Genomic DNA, 27,534 nt, shown 5'->3' with positions numbered 1-27,534 from the left:
TACGGATGGCATGTGCTTGTCTCTATTAAGGAGACTGAAGGGTGGGTCCTTAGGGAATAACATGCAGTAGGCACTTTATTTGTTATATCTGGCTAAAGCACATGACTCTTCACAGCTGTTGCAGCTGTGATTATACTTAAGGACATCTTGGAGGAGAGCACGCACTGGATTGCATAAGCACAAGTTGAACCTCTCTGGGTATTTACAGATGTGCCCCTACTTTGCCATTTGGTGCTCCCCCTCTTGCTTCCACTTACTGTGCAATAGTTTTTTAAGTAGTATTAATATTACGGTGCAAACAGCTTTGCGCACCAGCATTTTAATTTAAGCTCACAAGTATGACTTAGGATATTTCGCAGAAGTTTTTTTTTTTTTAGTTATTACAGGTTGATACACAGACTTTTTCTGAGGTGTTCTTAATCTGGTAGAGTGTCTGTTTTACCAGTCGTTCCCGCTGAGTACTAACTTTTAAGCAGTAGTAAGGTCAACATCATTGAGCACATGCACTAGCTTGGCCAGCATGTATACAGAGGAACGATCAGGATACTTACAATGAGACCTTATTTTCGATTAGTTTAACTCTCACTTTAGTTCTATCAACAAATTATTAGATCCTAAGCAGCAGCCAGGTTAACTCCCGAAGAAATCATGCATCTGTAGCATATTCTGCATACATTTTGGGGGTGATTCTCACCCTGGCGGGCGGCGGAGGCCGCCCGCCAGAGTTCCCCCCTCCAAAATACCGCTCCGCGGTCGAAAGACCGCTGAGGGCATTTTGGGTTTTGCACTGGGCTGGCGGGCGACCGCCAAAAGGCCGCCCGCCAGCCCAGTGCAAAACACCCTTCCCACGAGGACGCCGGCTCAGAATTGAGCCGGCGGAGTGGGAAGGTGCGACGGGTGCAGTGGCACCCGTCGCGTATTTCATTGTCTGCAAAGCAGACACTGAAATACAAGTTGGGGCCCTCTTACGGGGGCCCCTGCAGTGCCCATGCCATTGGCCCCACGTCACCCCATACCGCCATCCTGTTCCTGGCGGGCGAACCGCCAGGAACAGGATGGCGGTATGGGGTGTCAGAATCCTCCATGGCGGCGCAGCGAGCTGCGCCGCCATAGAGGATTCATTTGGGCAGCGGAAAACCGGCGGTAGACCGCCGGTTTTCCGCATCTGACCGCGGCCAAACCGCCGCGGTCAGAATGCCCTGCGGGGCACCGCCAGCCTGTTGGCGGTGCTCCCGCCAACCCTGGCCCCGGTGGTCCATGACCGCCGGGGTCAGAATGACCCCCTTTATCTGTTAATATTGTGTCTGTTTGTTTCTTTTGTTTTGTTTTTATTCATATCATGTAAGGTTTTAAGTAACCATATCATGATTAATAATATATGTCAAATGATCTCGAACAAAAAGCAAACGTTACATGAAGCAGCTATAGGAGGATTGTATCTTTGTTGAGGTCACGTGCAGTTAAAATGGCGACCTCCCTGAAAATGTGCAAGGGCAATGTGACCTAGCTTTTCCAAGCCATGCATAGAACTTTTATCCCAGCAATCTCCTCACTAATCTCCACAAACTGTAGTCGTAATCCTACAACAAGTAGATTTATGACTTGTGATGTATAGGTTTGTGAATGTTCGTAGAGTAATAAACATGTTTTAGATAGTTTAAGAGGAACATGTTTTGTAGTTTAGAGGATATGCTTTATTTACACTATTGCAAAATTACAGCATGCATACACTTAATTCATCACAAAATAATGAATATTAGTGACATACTTATCATATAGACAAATGCATATTTTTTTCTATGAAAGACAGTATACCTGTTGATGTGTGTTCATTTATGTACTTGGATTCCGGTATGTCTTTTGTTCTGTGCTCCAGGATGCCTGTACGCCTGTTGGTCTGTGTGCATGGGTTCCCATATATGTCTTTATGGTCTGTGTGCAGAGCTACTATGTGCTTGACAGTCAGTGTGCATTGGTGTCTGTATGACTCTTGGTCTGTGTGCTTGAGTGCGTGAATGTTTGTGGCATTTATGCATTTGTATGTACCGGTTGGGTTATGTGTGTCTTTAGGGGAATTGTTTTGTGGCTACATACACAATTATGTACCTCTTTGTCTGACTGCCGATCCCTGTCAGTCCGACCCCCTCCCATCTATCCCCCACCTGTTTCTTGGTCTATGTGTATTTGTACGTAGATTGTCTGTGATTGAATATGTTGTTTGAGTAAGTTGTTGGTCACTGAACATGTTTCTATAAGTATTGTCTGTGTACAAGGGTACCTGTACACGTACTGGTCTATGTGCATGAATACATGCATGTCTTTAGATTTGTGTCCTTGTGTCTGAATGCCAGTTAGACTCTATGTGAGCAGGTGTCCTCCAGGTTTGTTTGCATATGTGCATAAATGTCTAGTTGTCTTGTTCTGCGTGCCCAGGAACACATAGGTCTGTTGGCCTGCGCGTTCAGATGATCATAGGCCTGTTGGCCTGGGTGCATTGATCGCATATACATGTGAGCTTCTATTCATGGGTGTCTGTAGATGTGTTCGTCTGTGTCTGAATTATTTTAGGTGTGCGCATGTATGTGTGCATTGTGTGTCAAGAGTGCATGTATGGTTTTTGGATGTACACCTACCACACAAAACCAAACCTATTTGGCTTTGTCAATGTATACTTTTTTAACTCAGGCAACACGATTTGCCACAAGTATGGTGTTATATTTTCACTTTTAATGCATTATTACCAGAAGATGTGCCTTAAAACAAATATAAAAGCTAAGCGTGAAAATTGTAGAATATGTCATCAAGATAGTCTAAACCTTACACAGTCTAAGCGACCATGGCATGAATATGGCACTTCTTCACTGATCATTGGTAATATCCTCATCTTTGCCCTGTTTAGCCTGTCACCTCCACAAACTGTTGGAGGACATTGTGGCAACTTTAGCATTTTGCCAACTACTAAGAAATGTTTTAGGGTTTGGGAATTCATTGTCAGTTTCAGTTAGCCAGGCTAGTCATTCTTTTCGTTTTTCCTCCCCTTTTAGATAACGTGAAAGCATATTACAAGCGGGCAAAGGCTCACTCCGCCGTGTGGAATGAGAAGGAGGCCCGTGAAGACTTTTTGAGAGTTGCCCACTTGGATCCATCTCTGTCAGGAGCCGTGAAGAGGGAACTGATGCAGTTAGGCGAGAGAATGAGGAGAAAGGAGGTGGAAGAGCGGCAGAAATTACAACAACTCTTTCAAAGACCTCTGCCTGAAAAGGAAGGACGTTTGGAGGTCGAAGAAGAGAAGCCCACACAAGAGCGAGAATATGAGGAAACAGAGGAGCAAGGGGCAGACACGGAGAGAGAAAGCGCAGGAGGCAACGATTTCTTGACACACGAAGGAGGAGAAAAGACCATCGATGGGCCATCTAAGACAGAGCCTGATAAGGACTCGCCCGCAGAGGAGGACTTAGGGAAATATAATGAAACTTCGGTGGCAACACGGAAAAGGGTAGGGTGCACGACCCCGGAAGCCGATGATAATTGGAAAGGAGATGAAGGTGTGGTGAAGGAAGGTGAAACTGACCATGATCAACCAGAAAGAGCTGAGAGTGAAATTCTGCATTTAGAGGATGGAGCGGTTGTTGTCCAAAATTCAGAATCAGGTAGTGAAAATGATGAAGGCAAGAACATTGAGAACTGAAAGCAAATCCTTGTTTTTTTGTTTTTGTTTTTTTGGTATATCTTGAATATTTGATTGAATGAAGTGTCTGGCCGTGCGCCATCCAGAGTGAGGAATGCCAGATGACACAAATGTCTGTGTTTTAAGGCAGCATGTATTCCCTTTATTAATACATATTTTCAAATAGTTTCAAATATTAAAATACGATAACAATATTAGGGCAGGATAACAAAATAAAGAATGTGAAGGTAAACCCACAAAGAAAGAGTATACACTTTTTCACTAACATTAGTGGTGTCTAGATTTTTCCCTCAGTATGCTCATCACCATGGTTGGATCTGAAACCAGGGATGGCATTTCTCAAGGAACATTGGGATTTTATTTGTTCCTAGATTATGTATTTTTTGGTTTTCTTGGACTGGAATCATAGTTATTTGGCGAGTCACCAGCACAGGGCGTGTGCATTTTCAGGAATATATTCATATGTGGCATTCAAATAGGGGATGACCCTTTCCCTGTATCCACCCGCGACTTGGAAGATGAATCAAATATGCTCATGCCTCTGGGCTGCTCTTAGCTACCTATGCAAGGTAAGGCATGACACCCAGAGTTAGTTTAGAGAACATTCGGAGGCTGTTATCACACACAATCAGGATTTTATTTAAATGATGCTTTTTTACTGCCTTATATTTATTGTCAGTGATGGCTAAAGGTAAAGAGATGGCAATTACATATTAATATAAGGCTCCTCCGACCTTCATCCTGGACCACTTTTTAATTCGAGAAACCTTGTGAGTAGTTACTAACAACATAATATAAAACGAAGGACTTACTAGACAGGAAAGAAAAACCCTTAATTGAACGCACAGGCTACTTGCCTGAAACGAGAAACAAAGTAGAATCTGAATGCAGCCAGCCTGCCTGTGGCATGGTCTTCAGAATCAGAGCTCTCTCCGTTTGTGGGGGAGGTGGGACCCTCTTGAGAGCTTTTAGCTGAAAGCAAAGAAGAGGCCAAACACTGGCCCTCTCCATTGCTCATGGTTGCGGTGTTAGATAAGATTGTTTTTTTATTAGTGATTTTCCAAACCTGGAGAGCATTTCTGTATTATGTTTCAAATGTTTGATGAGGATCAATACTACGTTAGTTCCTGTCTGCAGCGCAGACTGAACAAAAAAACGTCGAGCCAGAATCCAACTGGAGAAATTACTGGTGGTTAAGGTTATTTAATTCATCATACCATCCATATCTTTTTTTTTGTGTGCAAAATATACTTGTTAGTTTTCTTTATCCAAAACAATAAAATGACAGTAAACATGCACACGCCCAAGCCCCGAAGCCCGCTTCACGCAACCGTCCACCTGTCTGCTCCCACCCCATTCTCATCTTGAGGCGTGGACTCCTCCACCAGTGCTACCATGTCATTGTCTGTCAAACCATGATATGACCTCCACTGCCCCCACAGAACTCCTCAAACTAATGGGGGCAACCTCTTCCCTCGTACACCACCCATTCTGCCTCTCTGCATCTAGTCATCCCCACTCTCCATTCCTCCATTGTGTGGAACCATTTCTGACTCCCCTGGCCCGGTCTCTCTTTGCCATCACAAACCCTGACATGCAAAACAGCAACTGCTTCCAAAGGAGATCCACATCATTTGGTGTACCTAAAAGCATGAACTGGGCTGTTGTATGGACATCAATCAACAGCATAAACTCCAACTCATTGGCAAGATCACCCCAATAAGAGCTCACTCCGAGGCAGTTCCACATTGTATGCATAACGGTACCCACCACCACACCACACCCAAGGCCAATATGGCTAACCCTCCACCATATCCTGCGGAGACGGGACTGATTATAGTAGGTCCTATGAAGGATTTTGAACTATATTAGCCTCAACCTAGCAGGGATGGCAACTTCCTGAGGTGCTGCCTCCCAGTCTATATCCTCTAGGGGGCCAACATCTGCCTCACACCATGTGCAGAGCTTCCCAAGAGTATCCTGGCTGTTTTTCAGGATAACTTTGTATAGCTGGGACACCAGCTTATTCATTATCTATCCTCCCAGAACCCAGGATTCTAAAGGACTGCCCTCTTGAAGAGCTTCCCCCAGGATCCCTTTCACTCTCACAGCATTGGAGAGCTGTAGATACCAATACTGCTGAGTAGAGGCCAGAGCATACTCCTGTTGCAGTGCTTCAAATGTTTTGAGATCACCAGATCACCCACTGTCTATATTCTAATCCACTCCCATCAATGGAAGCCAGTGAGCCTACTCCCCTCTGGCAAAATCGTGCCTCTCCACCGAGGAGTAGCCAGTGTCTGTCTCCCCTGCTACCCCAGGTCTCTCAGTGAATCATCCCACAACCTCACCATCACCCGGGTGGGGCCCTGCAGAACCTCTGGGCCTGCTTCCCATAGAAGTAGTGGAGATAGGTCTTACGTTCCATGGCTGCACACGCTACATTGTATGGCAGTTCACTGTGTAGGCCGTGCCTTCATGCATTAATAATCTGCAGCTGCACTGCCCTGTGGGTAGTGCTCATCCCCCAATGTAAACCGAGGGGTACAGTGTCCACAGCGCCACTCTGAGGATGAGAACCGGAAAGGGGGTATTCTGCAGCACATAAAGTAGCTTCAGCAGGGTGATCATCTTATACAAAACTGCTCAGTCCGTCAGGGAAAGTGCCGACCACCACTCGGCATCTACCTGTAAACCTCCCAGTATTCTCCACAAATTGAGCTCCAGGAAGAGCTCCATCTCAGTTGTGACCTCTATACCCAGCTAATGAAAGCTCATCCTTGTTTGCCAGGGGGCACCCAGTGGAGCCCTCCAACCCACCAATCGCCCAGCTGATAAAGCACTGACTTGTCTCTGTTGATGCCCTGAATATGTCTAAAAATCCCGTAACACTGATAGTACCTAAGGAAGCGACTAGTCAGGATCAACTACATAAACCAATGCATCGTCAGCATAAAGGGACGCCTTCTCTGGGGGGCATCCCTCACATGGGGATCCCCACAATGTCAGCTCTACATTGCACCCAGCACACCAAGGGTTCCAGACAAAGCGCAAACAACAAAGGTGAAAACGGACATCCTTGTCTTGTACAGCACCCAAGTGCAAGTGACTCTGATAAGACTCCCTTTACCCATACTGCTGCAGTAGGCATCATATTCAGAAGATCCAACCAGCAACAGAACTAAGGCACAAAGCCAAATTGTATCAGCGTTTCCAGCACGTACTACCAATCAATGGTGTCAAACACTTTCTCTGTGTCTAAAGACAGTGTCACCCCGGGTTCACTGTCGGCCTTAACCCTTACCTTACCACAACTGCATTCACTGCAGATTTAACTGTGTCAACTGTTCTGGCATAAAGGCCGTATGGTACAGGTGGACCAAGCCCATAATCACCCGCAGGAGCCTGGTAGCTAGGTTTTTGGCAAGACTCTTACTCTCCATATTCAACAAAGAGATAGCTGATATGAAGAACAGGAGTTTGCCTGTCCTTTCCTTCAGGGATCCCCACGTTAATACCATGATTGAGATCCTTAGGCAGTGCCCCTTCATCATGCACAGCTTCAAACAACCAGAGGAGGTGTGGATTAACCAGGGAGCTGAAACATGTATACAGCTCAACCGGAAAGCCATATGCCCTAGAAGTCTTCCCTGGCATCATCACTTGCATTGTTGACTCAAACTTTTCCACCAACAAATCCTCCTCTATGTCATGACGGCTGACCTCATCCAACATCGGGTCAGGCACCTCCCCCAGTAAAGCCTCCTCATCCTCCTCTGAGTGGTCCTGATGGGTGGTTTACAATGCCGGTAGTCAGCGAATGCCTGAGCTATCACTACATCTGTCCATGCCAGGCCTCTTCCCTCCATCCGTCACTTTTTATTCTTCTCAGTGAGTAACTCTAAATAAGATACATTTCCTCAGACACTGGCTCTGTGGATACACGTCCAAAATATGTCTGGGTGATTATGTTTGCATGCAAAGGGGACATGGCTAAAAAGATTGAACACTGTGTAATAGAAAATAATGTCTAGCTGAAATGCTGCAAAGAGTAATTCTAAGTGGCTAAGATTAAATCTGCTGATCCATTGACCACCTTTTGTTTTTTCAAAAATCTATCACTAGCAACTTACTATAAACATCAACTGCCATCATATGGCATCAAAATGTACATTCCAGACCTTGATGGTCCAGACATTGTGGCGGCAGTCAAGCCCTTTGACATAAATGCATGTTGTGCTGTCTTACAGGATCTACAAATCTTCCTGGACAACCAATCCCACAAACAGTTGGAGACTCCTGCTTCTGCAGGAATTAAGGAGAAACCAGAACCTTCTGGCTGGATTCCACAAGTTGGGTATCTCATGCGAGAGAAGGTGGGGGTGAAGAAGGTGTTTGGCCCATCATACTGAGCACTGGTGCCATTCCTTGTCATTCAAGGTACAAGAACTGTAATCTTGCCACGCTTGCTGGTTCTGAAGACAATTGTTTTGTCTTCATTGATCACATCAAGCTACATCATGTGGCCGATTCTAAACAGTTGAGGGGAGGGTTTGGAGAATGAACTTCAGTTGATTCCCAATGCTGCTACAAATATCAGACACATGACTAAAGTAAGTACTTTACTTACTACTGCGTCTTTTGCAGCTGATGTTGTTTCTATAGATTCACCTCTTTTGGATTTTTCTGATCCTGTTACAGTGCCTCCAGAACCAGTTTTTCAACGTACTGCTTCTGGTTATTATGTTGGTCCAGATGATTTTTTTTCTGACTCTTTGGATAATTCCTCAGTTTTAGATACTGAAACTGGCTGAAACTGACCTACCTGGTCCCGTCTTGGATATAGGTAGGATAACACTAACCTATGGTCGATGAGGTGTCGACGCCTCACTCATCTTCACATAAACTGAAAAGAGACTTGTCCCTTGTGAATATTTCAGCTGTTCTAGTAACTGATGGAATTGTTTGGAACAAAGTACCTTATGATATATTTGGTTCTACGGAAATTCTGCAGATTCCTTATGTGTTTAGGGTTTCTATGGATGATGTAAGTGTACCTGGGATACAGTCTGAAGATTGGGCTGTTGAAACTGTAAAATCAATGTTCTCAGAGCTGGAATAATATACTGTTTTTGAATCAGAGAACCTGTATTTAAATTCTGCTAAGTATGGTGAAACGCTCTGTTGCCATCATTCTGGGCATCACTATGAAGTTAGTGTTCAGAGGACACTTTTTAATTATACACAATGGGAACAGTGTCTGACTCCCACACAAGGGAGCTCAAAAACATATAGGGATGAATTTACATATTTTTCAGGATATGATACATCTGATCCGAAATCGTTTTGTTTTTAAACTAATAGCTACACCACCAAATAAATATATGCTTACACAAACTAATCAAACTAAGCTAATATACACAGATTTGTTTGTCACACAGTTAGATGTGAAAGGCTACGATTATTGGAAGGATAAAATTGACATGAAATCAATTTGGGCAACCAAACCTTGGCAAGTTCAGGGTACAGCCGCCTTATTTCGAGCCTGCTTAATTCCAACACAAATGATTTTTCTAAATGTTACAGTTCAGCAGACTGCGTGTCTGGGACTTGCCAAAATTAAAGACATGAATGCAGCAAACATTTCCTCTAATGCCCCATTTGACAATTGGAAATATCTAATAAATTATACTGCAGAACAACTCAATAGTATGTTGCAGAATGGTACATTTACCTCCACACTTTCAGGTCCTAACAGTTTTCTGTTGTGGCCAGTAGACACAAATGGTTGCTATGCTCCTTTTTTGAAAATTCCGCACTGGGGTTGAAGGCAAGTAGATCTGACCCTCGTTATTCTCACTCTCAACATTCAGTTATAGTCACCACTTATTCGGTGGAGAAATTGTGACAACAATGGTTGAAACTTTCCACACAGTCTCCAGTAAAACAGCATCTTTCTGTCCTGTCGGAAGACATGGACCTCTCTGATTTCTTATTGAGTCCTAGGTCTTTGCATTCCTCAATAGGATTTGTTTATGCACATGTAATGAAATTAGTAAATTATCACAAATGTAAGCTGCCACACGCTTAAGACATATTGATCAAGATAGTTTGGGTAAAGTACTTTCTATTGCTGATAATTGTAAGAATACATTGTCTTCTCGCATTTACCATTTGAATACCATAGTGCCATCTGTTATTGATATCATGCAAAGTGACATGTCTTCATTATTTCATGGGAAAAGTCAACTTAGATCTATCAAACAGTTTAGCTGGACACTCCAAATTCCTAAGAATGATTGCGTTCCATGGTGTTATCTTAATTTGACACAGCTATTCCTGCCTTTTAATCTGACACATACACAAAGACTCATGACTAAAAAGATGCTAAAGACACCATGTGGTATCTAAAAAAAAATAGGCCACCTCCCATTCACAATAGCTGAAACATCTTCCACCGTATGGTTAATGCATGGCATAATATCTTTGGAAATTTCAAACTTTCAGTTTACTGCTTGCATGGAACAGTTCCCTGTCAGTAGATAGGAACACCTAGGAGGCAGCTTTATTCATGAGTTATGGTCACTCCCATTTTCCCATCATTGTGAACAAGCCCACAAAGAGGTGTTCCTTACTGGAAAGGAATGTGACTCTTCTGTCGGTCACTCACTCATTTGTAAACATATTACTATTCATAGAACATTAATTTGTCCTGTTTTCTAAAATGAATACCAGCACCTTCAATTCCCCCCCTTGTTACAGTCCTTTCAAATGGAAACTACTTAATGTTAAGTGACCAGGACTATTGCTGAGTGAAGGCCAAGATCCCATATGTTTTATCAATCTCCCAGATAGCGACCTGCTGTAATAACTTGCTCTTCCCTTCCATTCAAGGGGGTTTTGGCAGATTGTAACAAGCTAAACAGACTCAAAGCACTATTGTTTGAAAAAGATGTAGCATTAACATCTGCTTGAGAAAGTTTCGAATTAAAAGTTGCAAGTACATCCAATGAAATACAGTCCTTGTTAAACACCAATCTCCCACTACATTTAGGCGAGTTAGTCCACCGAATATTTAATGCGTCAAATATGCCTGGTGTAGCACACTTTTTAAAGTTATTGGGACTGACTTGGTCAGTTTCTTCCAGAAAATCTTTGGAGTTATACCTGCCTTTCTACATTCTCTTGTTTTTAAGTGTGTTCGGAGCCATACCTTTGGTATTCCTCATTTTCAGAATTTTGTTCTATTCTTGCTACTCTGCAATGGATGTTCCATTCCAAAGCTCACTGGTAATGCAACTACCATTGTACCAACTGTGCCATGAGCACATATTACGAATCATTGGATCTCCCATGCTCCAGAAACTGAACACTGACTGGTCATTGTCATTCCGACCACCTGGTTTACCTGCATACAACCCGTGTTTCATTGCTTGTGGTGCCCCTTGGAATGGGCACTGGATGTCTGGTAGCTCTGCAAATGCTGGTTCCTGTGGACATTATCCTGTTGATGAGTTCTATAACAACGCATTTTTAGAGTTGTCCCATGAACTTATGACTGCTTCATAATGTGCAGTACAAGCCACTCCTTTCAGGGTAGATTGGTGCTTCAGCACCGGGATTACTGAACTCTGGCTCTGACAACAGGATGCAGGAGAACAGGCTATTTCCTCAACATCGTCTGATAATGAGGAGCATGTCTGTTCTTTTGAGCTTTTCAATTGGGCAATTGCGGAATCATTGTCTGCAGAAATGGAATCCGTTCTGGATTCACTAAACATTGATCTTGTGCAATATATCTCAAATTCCTCCAGATCTACTCAAATTTAGTGACGTTTTCCAAATTTACATGTTATATTTTTTATTATGATTATCATTTTTTTGTATAATGTGCTTTTTAGTATGGCTTTGACTATGCTTATCTTGGCTTGTGATTTTTTTATTATTTTGTTAGTCGCTAAGTTACTTTCCCGAACAAGGGTGTGGTGTAGTAAGTTCCTTTCTGGACCTACATTGGTCCTTTCTTATTTATACATACTATAGGTTTTTAAACTGCCTCTGCTTTACACGGTTACACATCACACATTTGTTTTTGTGACACAATATTATTTTAGAAGTACGCTGCACATGTTATTTGGTTCTTCTCGGGATTCAGTCTGGACATTTTGTACAAAATCGAACAACACGGTGCGCTGTTTTCATGTTATCGGTTAGCAATAACTCCTAACATTTTTAAACATTTTTTAACAAGGGCACGGCTACTGTTTTCCAACACAGCATTTCTTATCATATAAACCTAGACTTGCCTTCTGGAAAACAGAGAGGAGGATTCTTACAGAGAGACTGGTCATGGAACTGGCATTACAACCTTCGGTAAACTGAGTTTATTTACACTTACCATGCATACCACCTAACTACAAAGTACCAGGTATGGTGTCCGGTGCTAATCCCAGAGATCACTGATATAGCCCTGTGCTCACATGGTGAGGATAGACTTAGAAAGATCTATCATTTATCATGTCAGGGCTTTTCATTGTACACAGTTTGCTAGTAATGTTGAATACTTTGCTTAGTTGTATATGTTTCTTAATAGCAGCACACTTGCTTCATAATAGAGCACAGTAGTTTCAATAAATATTGTAAACTTTCCTTGTGTCTTTTTTTGTGTTTAATGTGGACATGCATGAGTGAGAAGTGAAAGGTGATGATCTGTTTCCACGATTACCTTGAGGACTAGAGTGTTGTGCTCTGGGTTTCCAATTCACCTGTTACTCAGCTTAATTTTGTGATGCCTTATCTAATAGTCAGCATGTCATATGGAATCCCCAGGTCCTTCCAATTTTTCCTGTGACGAGTTCAAAGGGACAGTGAGAAAAGTGTGCCCTATCTAGAGCAGATATTCCTTTGTCCCAATATAAAGGTCATTCGCTTTCTAAATAGAGAGGAAGGAGCATCTGCCTAAATAGGAAGGACATGGCATCTGCCATTTTTACCAGATGTCCTGCATCTACCAAACTCAATATATGGCCGAATTTGTTGTAGTGGTCAAGACTGCAGATTGTCAAATGGACAGTGACTGGAAACATTGCCACTTTTCTGAGTGTCCAGTGGAATAAAAAAGTGAATTTTGTTACTCTTATGATGAGTCCTTTATCTCAGATGTACTCTACAATTAATGATTTGAGATCTCCAAACGTATGGACATAGGACAGTAGCTTGAAGAGTATGGGGATGGCCCAAAGCAGTTCTAGCCCAAAGTCTACACACATAATATTTTTAATTGAATTTGGCTGTGTAGGGGGCATCAGAGAGCCGAAGCAAAGATGGCTTCTTGAATAGGGAGCTCTGGCGGCCCACCACTAAAATTGCTGCCAATCTGCTAACATCTTCAGATATAGCGTACTGATAACCATCAGATGCCCCTTAGGCCTTAGGGCCAGTGGACACTCTCCACACCTGTTCAGGCTGATATTTGAGGGTGAAGCGGTCCAGCATGGCAGGAGAGTGCAGTTGTGGGACTGCTACAGCCAGTGGTACAGTGCTGCTGCCCCCTGGTGGTGCCGAGACCCATACCTAATACTGGAGTGCCCAGGGGCCATGTGGTGTTCAAGAGATGGGCCGGTGCTAGGCATGGGCAGCTGCCCAGGACCCCACACTCAGCCCGTCCACATGGGGTGTCACCAGTGTTCCTACCTGACCTGGGCTTTGCACATATATTGCCGCAATACGAGGCCCACGGGAGGGTCGCCTCTCTCTCCTGGGCTTCTCAGGCATGTATAGTGCTGCAAGGAACAAGGCAAGGGGCTCAGCTCCCCTGGGCCACAAAGCACTAGACCACATCTCGAGGCCCAGGGGAGTGGTCCCTTCTCTCATGGACTTCGACCTCCCCACCACACAGGATGCTGTCCCAATGCTGAGACACCATAAATGCGAAGCCCCATATGCATCTAACAGGTTTGCCCTGCATTTTTTAATCCTTTCTGCTGCCCATTCAAAGGCCCAACATGATACCTATTGTCCCTCATTATGGTGCTGTAGGAGGCTGGACTGGCTTGTAGTGGGCACCAAGGGGTACTTGCACCTTGCACCAGGCCCAGTTATCCCTTATTAGTATATAGGGTGTCTAGCAGCTTAGGCTGATAGATAATGGTAGCTTAGCATAGCAGCTTAGGCTGAACTAGGAGACGTGTGAAGCTAATACAGTACCACTTAGTGTCATATGCACAATATCATAAGAAAACACAATACACAGTTATACTAAAAATAAAGGTACTTTATTTTTATGACAATATGCCAAAGTATCTTAGAGTGTACCCTCAGTGAGAGGATAGGAAATATACACAAGATATATATACACAATAGCAAAAATATGCAGTATAGTCTTAGAAAACAGTGCAAACAATGTATAGTTACAATAGGATGCAATGGGGACACATAGGGATAGGGGCAACACAAACCATATACTCCAAAAGTGGAATGCGAACCACGAATGGACCCCAAACCTATGTGACCTTGTAGAGGGTCTCTGGGACTATTAGAAAATAGTGAGAGTTAGAAAAATAACCCTCCCCAAGACCCTGAAAAGTGAGTGAAAAGTGCACTAAAGTTCCCCCAAGGACAAAGAAGTCGTGATAGAGGAATAATGCAGGAAAGACACAAACCAACAATGCAACAACGATGGATTTCCAATCTAGGGTACCTGTGGAACAAGGGGACTGATGACGCAGAAAAAGAAGGTCCGACATATATTCATGTATACCGTGTAATCGAAAACACATAATGAAGTGTGATTTTAGTAAAAGAAATAATGTACGAGGGAAATTGTGCCCTCGGGGTACTTCGCCATCATTATAAACGAGCTTTATTAATCATGAAGTATTAAAATTGTACTAATCCGTCATAATCGCAAATGTATGCCATGATTTCTTGTTTGAAAACTGTTTTGCTTAGCTTAAATTTAGTACAGGCTTTGGCCTAGTTGCCTGGTTTCAAATTCTAACTGCGTGATTCTTTTTTTTCTTGAACTAATGAAACAAATATTCTTGCTTGAAGTTGTATTTTTCCAGTAGAAACTGGCTGGTGCACTTATCTCCAAGGTTTCGTGCTAGGCCGGTTACATCCCCTTTGATACAAGGTCAGTCTCTGCAGGTGCGGACAATGGAGGTACAGATAGTAAAATAATTGGCAAACCATGATACAATTCGTGTTCCAAGGCGCCAAGGACAGTGTATGCATAAATGGGCGCTAATAAAAGACAATTTTGATTGGACAATTTGAAGCCAACCTATGAACCCTCCAATGGAAGACCCTACAGAATTTGGAATGTTTCTTACTTAAACCCACCGGACAAAGAGAAGTCAGCCATTTTCCTCGATGCCAGTTTGAAGCCTGATGCCAAACTCCATTTTGGACGATACCCTGATGCCCTTTTCTCTATCTGAGAGAAAGAGACTTTGACAATTCTCACCCTAGAGACTTTAACTTTGATTTGCCCCCGTCTTGCCCATGCAGTAACTTTGCCCTATTCTCCTTGCCGCTGCAAGGAAACTTGCCCTTAACTTTGCCCCTTTGAAATTTGCCCCATGCTGATCAACCGGTACCTGAAGGACGAAGACTTTTCTTGAATGCTGATTGTATTTGGTAAATATGAAAGGATAAATGTATTATGCATTGTGTTTTTCCTTTTAGGTACCAACTGCTATTTTGATAGGATCCTAGCTAGAAGTTTTCCAAATTTGTGTTGACTAAATTCGTTTTGCATGAAGTCCCACATGCCAATGGTAATTAGAGGTTAGTCGAGGTATTCATTCAATGTATCATGAAGAATTGAAATCTTGTTATGCTGACCGAATGTATGCAATTAGTCAAATACAGTTAGTCACATTGGTGATTTGCATTGCTATAGCAGAGTGTATCATTATTCAGATTTTGCGTAGATTGCGTTTCTTCCGCCGTTATGGACAGCTAGTAATGTTCATATACATATATCAATTGGTTTTGAGACATATATATATTGTGCTAGCTTTGTTAATATAGGGAAATAAATTCACTAACTTTTAATAAACTGGTGTGGTTATTCATGACTGAAAGGTCATGGTGCGCCGAAATACCAACTGTTATTGATTTCTGATGTGTTGCATTGATCTATTAATTGTGTACTGACTACCGATTGCAACAGTTATTGATTATTGATCTGAGTGACTTGACTATTGAGGATGAGGAGAGCCCGACTCGGTTAAAAGATTCACCGACCTCCAACGTGTCCAGGTACAGGTAATTTATCAGGGCTGGACGCGTTATCAGTAGATGGTAGCAGAGATTGATGGTTTAGCCCTTTGGGACCCCATCCGAACAATAGACAGAGTCAGGTTAGAATTTTCTTTGATAAAACAAGTCGGAGAGATGATGATGCCCTAAGTCCCCAATGACTTTCCCGGGATCTCGGAGCTTGCGAATGAGGAACATGAAGGTATGAGAATGGTCTCAGCATTTCTAGTGACGGTATGAGTGAAGTTAGGGTTTCGCGCTTGCACAGCTTATCGCCGCAGATTAATTGAGAAGTCTGTGAGGATTTAAGGAGTTAAAAGATATTAGAGGAGTGTTCCTCCAAAGGTGTGAGAGTAGGGAAGTCGTCGAACTTCATGTGTGTGTAGCGCTTTGAGCAGAAAAATTGTCCACGTGGTTGTTGATGTTGAGACGGGCCCTGCGAGGTCAAGAGACTCCGGAGTATGTTGAAAAGTGTATGTGACACTTGTTTGATGTTGTGATCTGGTCGGTTTAATAGGTTGATCAGGCGTGGTCAACAAGTCGGTATGAATGTTGCAGAGTAAAAGAAAACTTCGACTTTGAGATTTGACGAATTCTAAAGTGCACTAGAATAGTTCATTGATCAGTTGAGAGTAAAGTTTGCGGGTCAAATTTTGCTTGCGAAAGTGGGAAACCGAGAAAGATGGAATAACTGCCGAGGCTAGTGAAAAATCCCTAAGGTTACTGAAGCGATTGTATTACCTTTCCTGTAGTAAACCGACAGATCTGTTTTATTCTTTTGGTTAAGTGCTCGCATTATATTGCAGAAATTAGTTTATGAGTGAAGCCGAATGAAAAGAGGACAAGCCGCAGGACTTTGTCAGCCGCAGTGTGTGAGTGTGACGTCACTAGGAGCCGCGCTGGGATAGGTCGGTTGGTGAGAAGGGTCGCGCACGGATTGGACGCAGTCCGTGAAGCGCAATTGGGAGGGGAAAGGCAAGCGAAGAGTATTCCGGGAATTAAAGTCACTTATTGATTACATATTTTTAGAAAAACAAAAGACGGAAAGATGAAATTTTTCAAAGCATTCAAGAGTGCCATGAGGGGAGATGTTTATATTAAAGCCAATGTAGGAGAAGAAACACCGCCTGAGGGTACACCAGCTTACATCGTCATTGAAGAAAAGGGTGTAGCGCCGTGTCTTTGGCTAAAGCAATGGTGCAAATTAACAGAAAAACATGGAAGTGTAGCGTTCCCTATCCACGGGTCGTTTAACCTAAGGGTTTTAGAAAATCTGAGGTTTGCGCTATACGACATGAAAGTACCCCCAAGGCCAGCACAGTTTGAGGCATTGGCAATTTGGGAGCTAGTCGCTAGAAATCAACAACAAAAGAAATTTGAGACAAGAATAAGGAAAGTAGAAAAGACCCTAGCGGATGCTAGATGGGACAGCACACAAAAGGTTTGGAGATCAGACGTATTGCGGGGAATTAAATTGTTTCCAGCGATTGCCGAGGAAGAGGAGACGGAAGGAAGGAAAGCCACCTGTAAGACAAACAGGAGTCAGTCCAGGGAGGGAGAGAGCAATAGAAACTCGAAAAGAGGAGACGAGTCAGATGATGAGGAGTTCATTATACAATTACTGAATGATCGCCCACCACCATATGTGGAAAGCGAAAAAGGCTCAAGCATTAGTACTGCCCCTCCAGAACCAATACAGGGTAATGTGACGCCAAATTTGAGAAGATCTCAGAGGCCGAGCAGTTCCGACATGCCTTTGTCACCACGGATACCACGGGTTCAGAGGATGTACCCAGACGTGCCAACATTGAAACCTGCTGATAACTATCAGCCACAGGTTCAAAGGCATTGTTGTGATGAGCATAATGTGGGAATGACTTCCGATTCAATGGCGCAGGGAGGACAAAACTATCAAAGACCGACATTGATTCAAGCTGAATCAACACAGTTCCCCCACAGCAGACACAAGAAGTGCGAGTAGTAGAAAGCCAGTTAGGTATGCCAGCAATGATGAACCACAATGTGGGGATTAATATGCCACAGAATTCGGGGAACAGACAGAATCCAGATGCGATATCTCTACCTATCACTGTAGGTCCACCAGTACCACTGTACATACAGGCAAATTCAAGCACCAGCGACCAAGGGTTAATGATACAGAATGGGACAGGGAGAAGATGCATAGAAACCACTCCAGAGACAACTCCGATAGCGGCACTGCCAAATGGATCTGGGTCCTTGTCGGAATTTAGTCCAATTCCAATTTGTGCTCCGTCAACCGTGGTAAGGTCACATCCACCACTATTAGTACCGTTAACATCACAGACTGAAACATTACAGAAACCGTCAATGGCAGTTGACGTAACTGCTACATTGATGGGACTGAACGCGCAACAGCTAACACAATGGTTTAACAGCCTGAACTCCCCACAGAGTGTATCTAGCGGGAAGGGAGAAGAATACCTGAATAAAATAAGGTTGGGTATGGAGGCAGATGAATTGGTTGAGGGAACAATGGGTTTGAACAGATTAGAATCATACACGGAGGAAGAACTAAGATACATGTGCCCTAGGATTACAAGAGAAGTGAGCAGCATACATAAGAAATTACAAGAAATTGCAGACAGACACGAGATTGATATAGGTAAGACTAAACACCTGAGTAGAAGTTACAGGTTAGATTTCGACACAAAAGACTTCGAACACATGAGATCCGCAGGGATGAAAACACACCTTAAAGAGATACTGCAGAGTGCACAGGTCTGGAGATGTTTAGACAAGTGGGAAAGCAGGTGGTTCAAGAAAAAGGATAAAAAGAAGGAAAATACTTCAGAACGAAGTGAGAAAAAACAACAGAATGACGATCTGATAACCATGTTACCAATGAGAGAGACAGCAGGGGGAAAACTTGTGCATGTACCATGGCACAGGTGCGATATTCAATCCTTTACGGACGACTTTCCCAAATTGAGAGAAAAACCGATCGAGTGGTATCAACAAACAGATAGATTTGTGAAACTCGCGAAGTGTCTCTGGGAAGACCTGAATACCTTATTTGAGATTGTGGTTCCGGCTGATTTGTGGGAAGATTGTAAAAGGGCTGTAGGTTGGCCGACGAGTGAACCAGAGAGAGATAGGGACACAGGTGCGCCATCACCTACGGTAATGAGTTTGTACCACAAGGTGATCGAGCACTTGAAAACCAAGGTTGCGTCGAAAAATGTGGATTGGCAGAGAATTGACAGAACAGCCCAAGAGGTTAAAGAGTCTATACATGCGTACTACGAGAGATTGTTGAAGGCGTTTAAAAATTACAGTGGCACGGAAACGATTGAGCCAAAGGACATGCTTTATTTTGTGTTCAGGTTTGTGGAAGGGCTGAGACCTGAAATTAGCCAGATGATTAAATCGCATTTGATTTGTTGGCAGTCAAAGTCGATCGATGAAGTGTTGAACTATGCAAAATACTGCAGTGATGAGATTGAGACAAAGCAGAAAAGATTGAAGGAAAAGGTGATGGTGATGCGCCTCAGAGCAGCTCAGACAGGTTAACAAGGATTGCAAGGGTTTCAACAACAGATGCCGCAGCAGCAGCATCAGGGAAATGCTATGTTTCAGCCGCAGATGAGAGGCAGAGGCCGAGGAGGTCTTGTGAATAATGGTCCTGATTTGAATACCGTTATGATTCCAAATGGTATACAGGCAATGAAGAAGGTGATGCCATGTCACACGTGCGGAATTGTCGGGCATTGGAAACGGGAGTGCCCAATGATGGTGCAGGAAGGTGTAGGTCAGCAAAACAATGATGTCAATGCATTTCAAACTATGAGAGGACCGAAACTGGGAGGTCCGAACCCAAATTTTCAAAACAATATGAATCAGATGCAGGGTCTACAACCCATGCAACCGCAACAGGTGCAAATGCCCCGTGTGCAAATGACACAATTGCAGCCAATGCAACAGCAGTTTCCCATGGTACCTAATCAGCAAATGCAAATACCCTTAGCACCAATGAATCAGCAGCAAGCAATGCTTCCTCAACAGGTCACGGGTCAGGGAATGAGTCAAAATGACACAGTACACCAATTCCCACTACACAGCGAGAATGGAATAAACGATGTATGGGAGAGTGGAAGTTCAGATGAGGAGGGAAATTGTGTGCTTGCAGCATCCTTGGAAGTTGATCAAAAGGGTCCGTATGTGGAGGGAAGAGTTATGGGTCATCGTGTTTCATTCTTGGTTGACACAGGAGCCGCACGTTCAACTGTTAGGAGCATTGAAGTACCAAATTTGCCACTCTCAGGGAGAACAGTTCAAGTAGTGGGAGTAGCAAACAGGTACCTGACGAACCCAATCACAGATCCAGTACAAGTCAGAATTGGTAACTATCAAGGGTCACATAATTTTGTGGTATGTGACTCAAGCCCGATATCACTGTTAGGGAGAGACCTATTGTGCAAATTGGGATGTTCGATTATGTGTTCGAACGATGGAATTAGAATTCAGACGAGCAGTGATGTGGAAGAAGAGGACAGTGTAGAAGGGGATGAGATGGAAACTGTCGATGAAGAGTATCCTCTGATTACCCTTTTTCCGATGATCACTGAAGCAGACATTCCAGCTGAATTACAGGAAACAGTCGGAAAAGAAGTGTGGGATATGACAGGAAAAGAGGTGGGATTGGTGAAAGGAGTGGAACCAGTGAAAGTGACCGTAAAACCCAATGTAACCTTTCCCCAGACCCCACAGTACCATATGGCACAAGACACCCTCATGAAAGTCGCCCAACTCATTGACGAGGTTGTAAAACAGGGAGTACTGAAAGAAGTGTTAAGCAGTCCATGTAATTCACCAATCATGGGACTAATAAAGCCAAGTGGAAAGGTCCGAATTGTGCAGGACTTGAGGAAAATAAATGACATAATAATTAAATGCTGCCCTGTAGTACCAAATCCAGCTGTGATAATGTTTCAAGTCCCTTGCGATGCCGAATGGTTCTCAGTCATCGACTTGTCCCAAGCATTCTTTTCGGTGCCTCTTCATGAGGACAGCCAATTTCTCTTTTGTTTCAAATTCTTAGACAGAGTTTACAGTTGGTGTCGAATTCCTCAAGGGTTTTCGGAGTCACCGTCAATTTTCAATCTCTTGAGAGAGTTAATACCACGTTTCGGATTCCCGATCTCTTTAGAATCAGATAGGGGAAGTCACTTTAATAATGAAGTAATAAAATTGCTTTGTGCAGCACTGAACATTGAGCAAAAGCTTCATTGTAGCTACCGCCCTGAAGCATCAGGTTTAGTGGAACAAATGAATGGCACATTGAAATCAAGAATGGCGAAAATATGCGCATCAACAAACTTGAAATGGCCCGACGCATTGCCTTTGGTGTTAATGTCAATGAGAAACACCCCTGACCGAAAAACTGGACTGTCTCCACACGAGCTTCTCATGGGCAGAGCTATGAGACTTCCAGCAGTTCCTGCAAATGCACTTTTGAATATTACAGATGATATGGTGTTAGACTACTGCAAAGGTCTAGCTGATGTGGTTCGCTCTTTCTCTCACCAGGTGGAGGCAACCACCTTGCCACCGATCCAAGGTCCAGGACACACCCTGAAAGCAGGTGACTGGGTCGTGATAAAGAAGCACGTGAGGAAGTCGTGTTTGGAACCCCGTTGGAAAGGACCTTTCCAAGTGATTCTGACGACTACCACCGCTGTGAAGTGTGCGGGAGTTCCCAACTGGATTCACGCCAGTCACACAAAGAGGGTGTTGTGTCCCACAGATGAGGAAGTTGAAGCGCTGAAATTACCAGTACCTGATAACAAAGTGCCAAGCACTGAGACAGAGCGAACAAGGACTAGAAGCGAACAGGCAGAAATAGAGGAGGGAGAAATATTCTCTGAGGACGAAGCAACTGATTTACTTGGGGAAGACCAAGGAGAAGCCTCAGACAGCGACGAAGCAGCTGAAGGTAACAAAGAGCCTGAAGCAGCTGAGAGTGACAAAGAGCCTGAAGAAAGTAACGGTGACAAAGGGCTCAAAACAGGTGAAGAAGCAGGAGAGCCTGATCAGAGGAGGGCTTTCCCAGAAGCAGACGATACAGAAAAAGAAAAGGAAAATCTGATTGACTCCCCAGAAGGAGGGGACAAGGCAGAACAGAACGAAACTGCTCAAACTTCTTCAGAAGAGATCGCAGGTCCATCAAGTGGACACAGTGCAAAGAGAAGACCGAGCATATCACCAGTAAAACTAAGAACTAGAGAAACGTTGAACGACAGTGAAGGGCCAAGAGTGAAAGAGAAAAGAAAGGAAGTGTCTGTCGTAGTACCAACACCAAGTGAAGAAAAGGACTTGGCCAAAGAGGAAAGTACCAGTGAGAAAGAATCAAAGAGAGATGCAAAACTGAAAAGAAAAAGGATACCGAGCAGGAGGTATTCCGGTCCGGAGTAGGCATACGTAGCCAATAACGATTGGTCAGACAAATTCGTATCCCTCAGCCTTGAGAACGAAGAGGCAGAACTTCATTTTGGAAATAAAAACTTTATGGACTCTGTTGATTGAAACCATTGATCACTTGATTGACTTTTCACCCGGCTAAGACATTGCGAACTTGATTGACTTTGAAACCGATTTTGAGACAACGCTGCTAACCGATAAGAAACTAAGCTGCTAAAGAAAACTGTGTGAACATTGAACTCGTTCAGCTTTGTAAATACCTGCAACTAAGAGAGAAAAAAAAAACGCTTTGATAAAGTGTCTTCAGCTTTCTGATTCTATACAGATCATGACTAGCTTCACTACACAGGGGCGTAAAATAAAGTATTGTAAATACATGTGTATAGGCTTACTGACCGCATGCGTACTAATAATTGTAGCAATAGTTCTTGGAATGCATGGTAAAAGTGAGAGTGAGACGAATGATGCTTCTACTTCTAAACCTATTATCATTACTGAACTAACAGCTCTCAAGAGACTCGAGCAAGACGAGAGACACTTGCATGATAAGAAGGAACTTTCATCTAACGTTTTCTATCGCTTACTGAGTGAGTATGTTGAGACCATGGATGCGAAAGATTGCTATGTGTGTACACAAATACCTACCTCAGTAGTGGAGGGGGTAACGTATCACAGCATGCCTCTTACGTATGGAATTACATGTAGTATAGTAGCTTCCAGATTTTATGCTCAAAAAGACATTCATTATTTCTATACTAATTACGATGTTACATTTGCATATGTCCCCATAATAGGGCACCTAAGTAAGATAGCTAGAGATTGGTCTGCCAAATTAATGAGGGAATTTTTCGAACCAATGTCACCTTTCTACACAGCCCACGCACATAGAGAGAACCTTACATGCTTGCTTTCACCAGTAGAAATAGAATTTTTAGACCGCACTGACGACAGAAAGAACGAAATGAAGGAGAAATTAGAGAAGGAATTGCACGAAAGGACGTCTGTAGATAATTATGCTTTTGCCGCAATAAAGACACAAGGGAAAATAGCTTTAGATACATTGCATGTGGGAAGATTTTGTATACATAGATTTCCAACATATTATGACACAGTTTTTGTGGGAACGAGTGAATGTAAACACACCTACGCATTTCAACAAAAGTGGACGTTCATGCTGAATGGACAAGACCCAGTTATTCCTGGAGTATATTATATTTGTGGACTCAACGCCTATTATCGTCTTCCTAAAGGATGGTATGGGAGGTGTTATTTGGGAATATTGTTCCCAAAGGTTTACCAACTAGATGACTTAAAGAAATTTCCAAGGCTGTCTGAATCACATCGTGTTCAGAAAAGGGAGACAGCTGCTGGTGTGGTAGGAGATATATTTGGAGCTATGATTCCTTCAGTAGGAGTCATATTGAATTCAATCAAAATACGAAAGTTGTCTACTATTGTGGATAACATGTTGACAAAGTTTTCGGGAGCTATAATCCTGATGGATGCTGAACTCGCTGCAGAAAGAGCTATGACTCTTCAAAATCGGCTTGCCTTAGACATTCTTTTAGCAAAGGATGGCGGCGTTTGCAAAATGCTTGGCACGCGTCACTGTTGTACATATATACCCGACAACAGTGGAAAAATTAGAACGATGCTTCCAAATTTAACTAGAGAAAGTATAGATTTAAAGGAATTGAAAGAACCCGGAGTTTGGGAGAAAGTTGGAAAAGGACTTGCTTCTGTGGGAAATTGGCTCAGCAACGTTTGGAACGGATTGTTATTAAAGATAATAAAGGGAATATTAATAGTGTTAATTTGTTTATTAGGTCCTTGGGGAATATGGAAAACTATTAAAATAATAAAAGCAAGGAACAAAAGAAAGAGAGAGGAGAAAATAGAAAACAAAATGGTGGAAATATATAGAGAAAAATCAAAAGGGACTAAAAGAAAAAGGGAATTGACTGAAGTGCCAAATTACTATACAGAATTTTAATGGAATAAAATTTGTGGGTAGATTTGATGTGATGACATAATTAGTCATCAGAGGAGGGATTGATGACGCAGAAAAAGAAGGTCCGACATATATTCATGTATACCGTGTAATCGAAAACACATAATGAAGTGTGATTTTAGTAAAAGAAATAATGTACGAGGGAAATTGTGCCCTCGGGGTACTTCGCCATCATTATAAACGAGCTTTATTAATCATGAAGTATTAAAATTGTACTAATCCGTCATAATCGCAAATGTATGCCATGATTTCTTGTTTGAAAACTGTTTTGCTTAGCTTAAATTTAGTACAGGCTTTGGCCTAGTTGCCTGGTTTCAAATTCTAACTGCGTGATTCTTTTTTTTCTTGAACTAATGAAACAAATATTCTTGCTTGAAGTTGTATTTTTCCAGTAGAAACTGGCTGGTGCACTTATCTCCAAGGTTTCGTGCTAGGCCGGTTACATCCCCTTTGATACAAGGTCAGTCTCTGCAGGTGCGGACAATGGAGGTACAGATAGTAAAATAATTGGCAAACCATGATACAATTCGTGTTCCAAGGCGCCAAGGACAGTGTATGCATAAATGGGCGCTAATAAAAGACAATTTTGATTGGACAATTTGAAGCCAACCTATGAACCCTCCAATGGAAGACCCTACAGAATTTGGAATGTTTCTTACTTAAACCCACCGGACAAAGAGAAGTCAGCCATTTTCCTCGATGCCAGTTTGAAGCCTGATGCCAGACTCCATTTTGGACGATACCCTGATGCCCTTTTCGCTATCTGAGAGAAAGAGACTTTGACAATTCTCACCCTAGAGACTTTAACTTTGATTTGCCCCCGTCTTGCCCATGCAGTAACTTTGCCCTATTCTCCTTGCCGCTGCAAGGAAACTTGCCCTTAACTTTGCCCCTTTGAAATTTGCCCCATGCTGATCAACCGGTACCTGAAGGACGAAGACTTTTCTTGAATGCTGATTGTATTTGGTAAATATGAAAGGATAAATGTATTATGCATTGTGTTTTTCCTTTTAGGTACCAACTGCTATTTTGATAGGATCCTAGCTAGAAGTTTTCCAAATTTGTGTTGACTAAATTCGTTTTGCATGAAGTCCCACATGCCAATGGTAATTAGAGGTTAGTCGAGGTATTCATTCAATGTATCATGAAGAATTGAAATCTTGTTATGCTGACCGAATGTATGCAATTAGTCAAATACAGTTAGTCACATTGGTGATTTGCATTGCTATAGCAGAGTGTATCATTATTCAGATTTTGCGTAGATTGCGTTTCTTCCGCCGTTATGGACAGCTAGTAATGTTCATATACATATATCAATTGGTTTTGAGACCTATATATATCGTGCTAGCTTTGTTAATATAGGGAAATAAATTCACTAACTTTTAATAAACTGGTGTGGTTATTCATGACTGAAAGGTCATGGTGCGCCGAAATACCAACTGTTATTGATTTCTGATGTGTTGCATTGATCTATTAATTGAGTACTGACTACCGATTGCAACAGTTATTGATTATTGATCTGAGTGACTTGACTATTGAGGATGAGGAGAGCCCGACTCGGTTAAAAGATTCACCGACCTCCAACGTGTCCAGGTACAGGTAATTTATCAGGGCTGGATGCGTTATCAGGACCAAGTCCAAAAGTCACAAGCAAGTTGGAGATGGGCATATGCCCAGGAAAAGCCAGCTGTGGATGCAAAGAAGCTTCTACTGGACAGAAGAAGCTGAGGTTTCTGCAGGAACGAAAAGGGCTAGAGACTTCCCCTTTGGTGGACGGATCCCTCTCGCCGTGGAGAGTCGTGCAGAAGTGTTTTCCCACCGAAAGAACACCAACAAGCCTTACTAGCTGCAAATCGTGCGGTTAGCGTTTTTTGGGACGCTGCTGTGGCCCAGGAGGGACCAGGAGGTCGCAAATTGGACCAGGAGGTAGAGGGGACGTCGAGCAAGACAAGGAGCCCTCTTAGCAGCAGGTAGCACCAGGAGAAGTGCCAGAAACAGGCACTACGAGGATGCATGAAACGGTGCTCACCCGCAGTTACACAAAGGAGTCCTACGTCGCCGGAGACCAACTTAGAAAGTAGTGCAATGCAGGTTAGAGTGCCGTGGACCCAGGCTTGGCTGTGCACAAAGGATTTCCGCCGGAAGTGCACAGGGGCCGGAGTAGTTGCAAAAGACGCAGTTTCCAACAATGCAGTCTGGCGTGGGGAGGCAAGGACTTACCTCCACCAAACTTGGACTGAAGAGTCACTGGACTGTGGGAGTCACTTGGACAGAGTTGCTGGATTCAAGGGACCTCGCTCGTCGTGCTGAGAGGAGACCCAAGGGACCAGTAATGCAGCTTTTTGGTGCCTGCGGTTGCAGGGGGAAGATTCCGTCGAACCACGGGAGATTTCTTCTGAGCTTCTAGTGCAGAGAGGAGGCAGACTACCCCCACAGCATGCACCACCAGGAAAACAGTCAAGAAGGCGGCAGGATCAGCGTTACAGAGTTGCAGTAGTCGTCTTTGCTACTATGTTGCAGTTTTGCAGGCTTCCAGCGCGGTCAGCAGTCTATTCCTTGGCAGAAGGTGAAGAGAGAGATGCAGAGGAACTCGGCTGAGCTCTTGCATTCGTTATCTAAAGTTTCCCCAGAGACAGAGACCCTAAATAGCCAGAAAAGAGGGTTTGGCTACCTAGGAGAGAGGATAGGCTAGCAACACCTGAAGGAGCCTATCAGAAGGAGTCTCTGACGTCACCTGGTGGCACTGGCCACTCAGAGCAGTCCAGTGTGCCAGCAGCACCTCTGTTTCCAAGATGGCAGAGGTCTGGAGCACACTGGAGGAGCTCTGGACACCTCCCAGGGGAGGTGCAGGTCAGGGGAGTGGTCACTCACCTTTCCTTTGTCCAGTTTCACGCCAGAGCAGGGCTAAGGGGGTCCCCTGAACCGGTGTAGACTGGCTTATGCAGAATTGGGCACATCTGTGCCCAAGAAAGCATTTCCAGAGGCTGGGGGAGGCTACTCCTCCCCTGCCTTCACACCATTTTCCAAAGGGAGAGGGTGTAACACCCTCTCTCAGAGGAAGTCCTTTGTTCTGCCATCCTGGGCCAGGCCTGGCTGGACCCCAGGAGGG

At 43.5% G+C, this 27,534-nt stretch overlaps 1 protein-coding gene across 2 annotated transcripts in view; it reads left to right on the top strand.

Annotated features, from left to right (window-relative positions):
- LOC138258899 (aryl-hydrocarbon-interacting protein-like 1) overlaps nt 1-4,037 on the top strand; it is a 201,119-nt gene extending 197,082 nt beyond the window's left edge. For both annotated transcript variants that reach the window (XM_069206224.1, XM_069206216.1), the window contains one exon: nt 3,045-4,037. In XM_069206224.1, the coding sequence (XP_069062325.1) occupies nt 3,045-3,688 (644 nt within the window). In that variant the 3' untranslated portion in view covers nt 3,689-4,037. The remainder of the gene's footprint in view (nt 1-3,044) is intronic.
- Nucleotides 4,038-27,534: the final 23,497 nt, after the last annotated feature.

The sequence above is a fragment of the Pleurodeles waltl genome, chromosome 2_1, assembly GCF_031143425.1.
Source record: "Pleurodeles waltl isolate 20211129_DDA chromosome 2_1, aPleWal1.hap1.20221129, whole genome shotgun sequence".
Taxonomy (NCBI): domain Eukaryota; kingdom Metazoa; phylum Chordata; class Amphibia; order Caudata; family Salamandridae; genus Pleurodeles; species Pleurodeles waltl.
The sequence above is the reverse complement of the archived record's forward strand: the minus strand, read 5'-3'. Positions and strand labels throughout refer to the sequence as shown.